This window comes from Clavelina lepadiformis, chromosome 9, assembly GCF_947623445.1.
Source record: "Clavelina lepadiformis chromosome 9, kaClaLepa1.1, whole genome shotgun sequence".
NCBI classification, from domain to species: Eukaryota; Metazoa; Chordata; class Ascidiacea; order Aplousobranchia; family Clavelinidae; genus Clavelina; species Clavelina lepadiformis.
Window position 1 is genome coordinate 344,707 of NC_135248.1, and position 8,186 is coordinate 352,892.

The 8,186-nt window shown below is 36.1% G+C and overlaps 1 protein-coding gene across 2 annotated transcripts; it reads left to right on the forward strand.

Annotated features, from left to right (window-relative positions):
* Nucleotides 1-154: 154 nt before the first annotated feature.
* On the forward strand, nt 155-8,080 carry LOC143470059 (uncharacterized). Of its 2 annotated transcripts, none has more exons than XM_076967922.1 (6): nt 155-352; nt 2,491-2,613; nt 2,870-3,205; nt 5,154-5,242; nt 5,758-5,838; nt 7,406-8,080. In XM_076967922.1, exons 1-5 carry the CDS (start codon nt 310-312, stop codon nt 5,836-5,838), a joined length of 672 nt encoding a protein of 223 aa, XP_076824037.1. In that variant the 5' UTR covers nt 155-309; the 3' UTR covers nt 7,406-8,080. The 2 variants fall into 2 exon arrangements, with proteins under 2 accessions (XP_076824037.1, XP_076824038.1); XM_076967923.1 differs by lacking the exon at nt 155-352 and adding an exon at nt 1,439-1,684.
* Nucleotides 8,081-8,186: the final 106 nt, after the last annotated feature.

Consider the following 8,186-nt stretch of genomic DNA (forward strand, 5'->3'; position numbering starts at 1 on the left):
TGTGTAGACGCTAGTTGATGTTATGGTCCAATCGCCTCTGAGGAAATGTATTTTTGAAACTGAGTCTTGCTTTACTAGCGCCTTGTTCTGTCCTTTTCTTTTTCTTGCTGCAATTTTCCAAATATGAGATGCAGTTTCGTTTTCACGGTTGAATGCTTGGACGCTGATCAAGATCAAGCGCTCCCTTGTTGACGCGGTGGCTGGCGCTTGTGTGAAGCAGCGAAGGGCGGATAAAGCAAATTGGGCGCTGACTAATGTAAAGCGGTAGAACACGCGCGTTATAGGATTGCAGGAAACACGCCGTGTAAGATGGAAGAACTTTATTGGAATACTGCTGTGGAAGTTAGGCAGTGTATGGGTTAATAGGTTTTTATTTTTGACTTGTTTGTGATGATGCATGCTATCGCTAATCTTTGATGTGTTCCAGCAGTCCAGTGTGTGCTTTATGAGCTTTGCTTCCAATTTGCAAAATCTGGTTTAGCCTATCAACTAGCCTATGTGTGAAGTTTTTCAAATAAAACCTGTGCTGCCTGCTGGCCTGTGTATCAATGAGTTTGTAATGGAATGATTGGTTATTGTTGTTGAACTTGACTGTACCAGTCACTCCAATACAATCTTTGATTGTCTGAATGTTTATTGTCATCGATATAATGAGCCTCAAGGTCGTTGTTTGCTTAATCAATCCTAGACTCGATTGTTCAGCTAAAAGCTGATTGTCTTGTGAAGCCGACAAGCAGAGTTGTCTGACTTAACACTGAGCTTATCTTAAGTTGTACTGTTCAGTAGTTTGCACAAATTTGTTGATTGTATAAACTGGTTATATTGTTTCTTCGTTATACGATTACAAATTGACAGAACATTGGCACATCAACAGTACTTCATTCAACAGTCAATGTAATAGCATTTTGGCTTAGCTATATTCAACTGCATTAAATTGCTGATCGCTGATTATTCCCAGACTTGTTATTTCGTACTAACTTACGCTAACAAACTTATTTTCGGCAAACTGAACGCATGAGAGAAAGGCATAAATATTACGTCACAACATTAGTACAGGAAGTGATTCTGTCTCGTGTTACTCTTTGCTAAAACGACACATAAATATTAGAATTGTAAATCCTACATAATCTGTATATTAATTTTGGTTATTATCACAAGTTGAAATTTAGAATTATAAGAACACCAAGTTTTATGCCCCAGTATAGTGGAACATATTCTTTCCCAATCAGGTCTTTTTAAATGACACTTGCCCAGACTAGAATCTAGGGCTGAAGATCTATGACGGAAAACCATCTATGACGGTTTTTTTATATTGTATGTAAGTGTTTGATGTAAATACATATTTTTAAGTGGGTAGATTTCGTAAATAAACTGTTTTGATCAAATTTTCTTGTTTGCATAAACTATTTTGACTGCTGGCGTAAATATTCAACGGACAAAGTTTGCCGATTCCTGTCTGGGGTCAACAATTTAAAAGGGTCTGTTGCAATCCTTGGTTCGTTTTTTTTGTTCAAACAATTAAAAAAGGAAAAATGTCTTTGTTTTTTGAAGGTTATCCTGAGTTTATAGAACTGAGCAAAAGATTCACTTTAATCACCATTAACACTGCACTATTAATTATGGCTTGTAATATCATTCCTGGCCGTTGTCCATTCATCGTCTCAACCATCTAAAGCTAAAAATGGTGCGCTACAAAATATCAATGATTGCAGGCTAAATACTTTAATGTATGTGTATAATATAATGTATGTATGTAACCCTTTCTGAGTTACTGTCTGGGTAGCAAGACTTTTTAATTGCCTATATGTTTAACAATAGAAATTGTCAACCCGCTTTGATTCTTTTTTAAATTGCAAGTATTTTAAGCATCAAACTGTAAAGATTTCGCTCAGGTAAACAGCATAAGAATTCTTTTAAATGATAAATAAATAAAAAATATTGAAATATGTAGCCTAGACCTTATTTTACAGTGGTTTGAATCCTCTGCTGATACCACACAAACTTTTACGCATTTCACGTCACTTGCTGCACTGATCACGTAACATGATCTCATGTTGAACAAAACCAATGCATCGAATTCATTCCCTGCAAAATATAAACTAGGCAACTTTTTTCAATATTTTTTTCATAATTGTAAAAACAAATTCATATGCTGCCCACCTCAGCAAAATATTTGCAAACCAATGGCAAAAACGCTTGCAATTTAAAAAAGAGTCAAAGTGGGTCGACAATTTTCATAGTTAAAGAAAGCGTACATGATACATCATCATGATGTATGGTTCATAAGCTGCCTATAGACGATCTCATGACACATTAACTTGCCAGGTATTTTACACATTGCTCATGTGTCTTTGATGCAAGAAGTTGCTTGTTTGAAGTTAATTTGTGTTATTCTGAGCAGCTTAGAAGAAAATATATTTTATATAAATCTAAAACTTTTTGGATTTGTTTATATGTTATTTTTTCATTGGAATTTTTAATGTTTCAAAGCAATAATAGAAAGAATCTTGAGAATCATTTTGTGTCATAATTGTCGGCAAGAAGACAACATAAATTTAGAGAAAATGTCATATCCTGGAGCACCACCTGGTGGATACCCCTCTCAACCGCCAGGTTTGAATTTTCTGATATCTATGCATCTGCGACGATGAGTGATTAGCTGCAGTTATTGGACAATGAGACAAACTTTTTTGTATCCCACTGTGTACATTGTTGTTCTTACCCAAGTTTAATTTGTTTGCAAGTTACAAAGTTTCATGATGAGCCGCCGCACTTTCCGTGACATTTTACTTCAAATTTAATTTTAAACATTGTCATGATGATGGTCAACATTTAAGGATCAATTTAAATAACATTGAATCTGTTTCAGGCGCCATGCCCACTGCACCCATGGATCCTCGTGCACCCCCCATGTACCACCCTCCCCCTGGTGCTCCTGGCATCCCCCAGCCTTACCCTACAGGACCTCAACCATACCCAACAGGAGCTCCTGGGTACACTACTGGTCCGCCACCACCTGGCATGGTTGTACCCCCACACACAGGGTACCCTAGGCAACCTGGAGTACCTCATGGGGCTGGTTACCCAGCAGCTCCACATGGAGCAGGATACCCAGCAGCTCCACATGGGGCCGGTTACCCAGCAGCTCATGGAGCAGGATACCACATGCAACCGGGGATGGTGGGAATGCATGGAATGAAGCATGGTGAGTTGTGCATAGTGTATCCAGAAGAGAAAATGTTTTCTATGTCACTGATGATGTCACAGCATTGTTACGTCATGAGAAACTATCCAAGATGTCAAGGATAAAGAATATAAAATTCTTCCTTAGTTATTATAATATTGGGAATATAATATTATTATGAGACTATTATATTAGTTTAAAATTGCTGTTGGCTACAAATTGTCTTATAAAAAGCATCAAAATCAGCTGGAACCAATGAAATCACAATCGACACCCATTTTATGTAGCTTGTATGATCAAAGGTCCTAATTAAGCACACTTCTTTGAAAACTTTCTAATTACTCATTTGCTTGTGCACCAACTTGCAATAAGTCATGCTTGGGTGGCACTTACCTACACTTGTTAATAATAACAGTTTTGAATAACAGCAACTACTTTTCGCGTAATTAGCAATTTGTGCTGCGTTTTTATTGCGGGTCAAAATCTTCCAATCTTTCCTTTCTTATGACCTGGGTAAAGAATCTGCATGTTCACTTTTCAATATTTTTATAAGTTGTCATTTTATTCTAAGTTTGCTGCAAACCAGGTTAAAACACAAAATTCTGTTGAATTTTCCTTAAACTGGGTTCCATCCCTAATAAACTCAACCTCACCACTTGGTGCTCACTGAAGGTAATACCACCCGGTCCTGAGGATTGGTTGGCAAAGTAACCACATAGGTTACTTAAGTAGAAGTATTATTACTCCCAAAAACATCTACTCCATTGCAAGTGGAAGTATTGCCGTTTACCCAAGTATGAAGTAGAGCTCAGCATATTTTAAACTGCACTTAAAGTACAAATGCAGGAAAATACATAAATATTTTCGGACATACTTTTGTCCTTCGTCAGAGCATTGCTACGTGAAAATCAAGTTGTTGACTGAATGTAAATGCTTTGTGCAGATGTGATTGCAAATGAAAATTACTGCAAATTATCTTCGAACTAAAAACCAAAAAGTTTCTTCTATTGACGTCAAAATTACAACCATAAATGTACATTGTGATAATATTTTAGAAAACTATTTCTTCTGATAGAATATTAAAATTTCTTAAACAAAGCTTCCTTCAAGACAAGTGGCAAATAATGTTGCCAAGCCAAGCTTATTCACTGATGCAGAACCCAGTACTCAAGTCAAAGAGTTAAACTTGAAGCAACTGAGCCAAACTACATTTCAGAACCATGCGGTCATGTGGTCTTCTATTAATAACAATTGTGTGATGGTGTGGGTGATGCTGAAATACTGATTTGATTTCTTCACTTCCACGGGTTGCCGCCTTACCGGGGTTCTACTGTACATGAGTTTTTGAGCTTATTTTTATCATTTTCTTGCAAGGTGTAACATGAAGGATAATTTCTTGATTTCTTCACTGCGCTCTCTGCTGCCAAGATTGCAAATATTGATAATATTTTAAACCCACGGTTTCCACGTTATCGTCAGTTATTAAAATTGATATTTGAAAAAGCGCAGTAGACTCAGAATACCTTATTTTTTCATGAAAATATTTCCCTGCTAATTTGTAACCTTGTGCAGTTGGACTTTTATAAGGCAGAGCTTTTTATCTAATGTGGCCTTTTCTGTCCTTCTTGACCTATCAATGGTTACTGAAATATTCCTTTAGTGAATTTTAGTATTCAGGAAAGCAGGATAAATGGTGTCGTGTTTAAATCTTAGTCTCAATGCTGGGGTAGGATCAGTAGGAGCAGGATTCTGTTACAGAAAAACCTTAAAATGTTTTGGACGTCGACGCTATCGTTTGTTATTTTCTGACTATGCCGTCGCACCCTCAGTATGTGCAATATCTTTGCCTTGCTTTGTGGTCAATATAGCTCGAGATTCGAGTCTTCCATTCATAGATATATTGTAATATGAGTGATTTGTGACAATCTGTTGAGAAGTTGGTTTGAAACATTTTATATTTTGCACCCAGGCAAGAAACATCACAAGCATCATAAACATGGAAAGCACAGCTCAAGTTCAAGCTCATCAAGTTCAAGTTCATCAAGTGATGACGAATACGTAAGCATTGTGATGAGAACTCCGCGCTATAGTATGACATCATAATGTATTTAATTATGCATCTTACTTGGATGGTTGTTAATAGTTGGTGGAAGTTACCAAAACATTTCAACTTAATTGAAGAGAACAGAACTAAACAAGAGGGAAAACATTTCTTTATTTTCTTTAAAAGTATTTCACTATTCCACTGGGAGTGCTGTGTGCAGGGCCACCTGTTCATGAAAACACTTTAAATAAGAAATAAAAAAATAGCCAAAACAACTGTCCCAGCCATCAGCAACTAGTTTATATCAAGGAAACATCTTCGAGTACCTGCAAAAGTTCTTTGTTTTAAGAATGCATGTAACCTAAAAATAACCATTACACTTTGACAATATCGCTGTCAAGTGCATGCAGTTCGGGATAGTTGTCACGCAAAGCAAAATTACGATTTCGCACTGCAGCGTAATTTTACCATTTTGAAAATTTAATTTAAATAAATTTGCAGCTTTACATCATGTTTACTTTTTCCTCAGAAACATCTTCCTAAGCATCAACGGAAGCAGATGAAGAAGATGAAGAAAGCCATGAAGAAGGGTCATAAATACCATTATTAGGTCACAAACATATAATTACAACAGATATTTTCACCTACAATCACTTTATAGTTATGTTGATTAAGTTAAATAGGAATAACTTGGCATTGTTGAATTAACTGTCTTTGGCTTATTGCTTTGCATCAGGAGGCTTTCCTCTGCCATAGTAACTAGTTGTCAGTTGTAAGCAAAACTACTTGGTTGTGATTTGTTGCATCAGCAAAATATGTCGCGCTGAACACCGAAGATCAGTGGTGTAGCAGCAATCTGGATATTCTGGATTTATCCAGGGGCAGCAGGTTCCGAGTGGGCGATAAAACTTAAAAAGCAACGCATTATACCATAGAAATCATACAGTATCCGTTACTCTTGCTTTGCTTTCAAACTTTCTTCCTTTATTTAGACAAACTTTTCCTTTAATCGCTGTTTTTTAAACTGTATTTGATTTTCTATTTTTAACTTACATTAGTCCCTCCTCAAGAAACAATTTTTTGGGTCGCATTCATTTTTACGCTTTTAGTTTTTTTGTATGTCCCACTTCCTTCTTTGCCACCACTTATCGTTTTAACAGCAATAATCTATAGAACACATGTGCAGGCTAATAGGAGGGTATAGGGCCTTTCAAAATTGCTGAAAAAGGCCCAGCAAAATGGATGTATTCAGCGCTTTAAAAGTGTTTGAGCTTACACCATAAATAGGCAGCTATTGTTGATATAAATTTATGAAAACACTTCATTTACTCAAAAGCGATTTTGAGGAGCAAAAACACAATTATTTTGCGCTTATCGCATGTTGGGGATGTGTTGTGGACAAACACGGCAATTTTAAAACTTGCTTTTAATAACTTTTGAGATTCCCCCCACCCTTCAATGTAATTCTACAAAAGGCAATTGGTCAATGGTTACTAAGTTTAATTTTGGGACATATCATTTTCTTCTTGATGTCGTTTGTCATGTTGCGGCCGAAGTAACTAAAACACAGTTGTAAGATCCTGTCACTTTGATGATAAAAAATGTGGTATTATTTATTTAATGGCATGCCATGTTCCGCAGAAAGCTAATAAATCATTTACAACAAGCTATGGTAGTTATTCCAACGTTACATTTCTCTTCTCATCTCACGTAACGTGCATTCAGATTTATGTACCGTGGGGAACCTTCAAAATAATATCATTGCCGTGACGATGTTCTGCAGAGGTAGGCCTACACTGGACGAGGGCAATATTAATCGAAATACTGGGGCGGCAAGTTATGTTGCTACGCCACAGCTAAAGATATGAAATATTTAGGCATTAAAATGACAAACAGGGAAGTATATTTTGTTGACGAATCAAAAAACCTTCTGCCATAAGTTTTTTCTTACATGTACATTTTGGTTAATGGATAACAAATTTAGTCTCTAAAAGCTTTTGCTGCCATTAGTAGGATAAATTTACCCAGTCCAAGTATGCACTGAAAATTAAAGAATCTTCAGTAATAGAATCGTTCAATGCTGTTAAATTTCAAGAATTCGCTGATTCATGGCTCAACTGGGCTTGCCCTGCCCGTTTTTTGTTTGTTTTCATGATTTAATCTTTCTTCCATCTCAGGAGTCCAGGACACATTTATACCTGAAAGATGAGGTGAAGAATTTGACAGCTTTTAATTGGTTCAAGCCACAAGGTTTCATCGTATTGTTTTGTGCACTTCATTTATGAATTAATTGTATAAAATGTTGTAATTTATGAAGTACCTGTATTGCATATATATTGTGCAAGTGAATATCCTTCAATTATATGATGTAGTCCAACCAGTATATGTTTATAAAAATATAGAGGGTTTTATTATCTTTAGAATTCTGTTTGTCTTCGTTTATAAAGTTAGTATTTTCTTGCATGCTATGTCAGGGTATTTGGATTTGAGCAATCAACAGAATTGCTGAGATTTTTACCAGACCACAAACCTTAATGATATTTTGGTAGCCCCTTGTATTTGTTTTTTCTTTGTAGTAAATATGTTCAGCAGCACCACTTGTGTGTCGTTTTCGTTAATAATGCACCAATATTTTGCTAATTTTTTACAAATTTCAGTGCTACGTTTTAGAGAGATCATTGAGAATGCAAACACCAAGTTTCATAACTACAGGGTGGCAGTCACAAACACCTGGTCATTTTGTATGTGGTGAATTACGCTGTGTTATATTATGTTCAGATCGCATTTGTTCATTCACTTCTACGTTGCCCAATAATCTGTTCTACGATTCAATTACAATATGGAACACACGACTTTGATTTGAGTGTATCCTTAATTTTGTGTCAATACCTGTTGAGCAAAATGGTGGCGTTAGATGTTGTTACAGCACAAAAAGAACTTTTCCTTCACAACATGTAT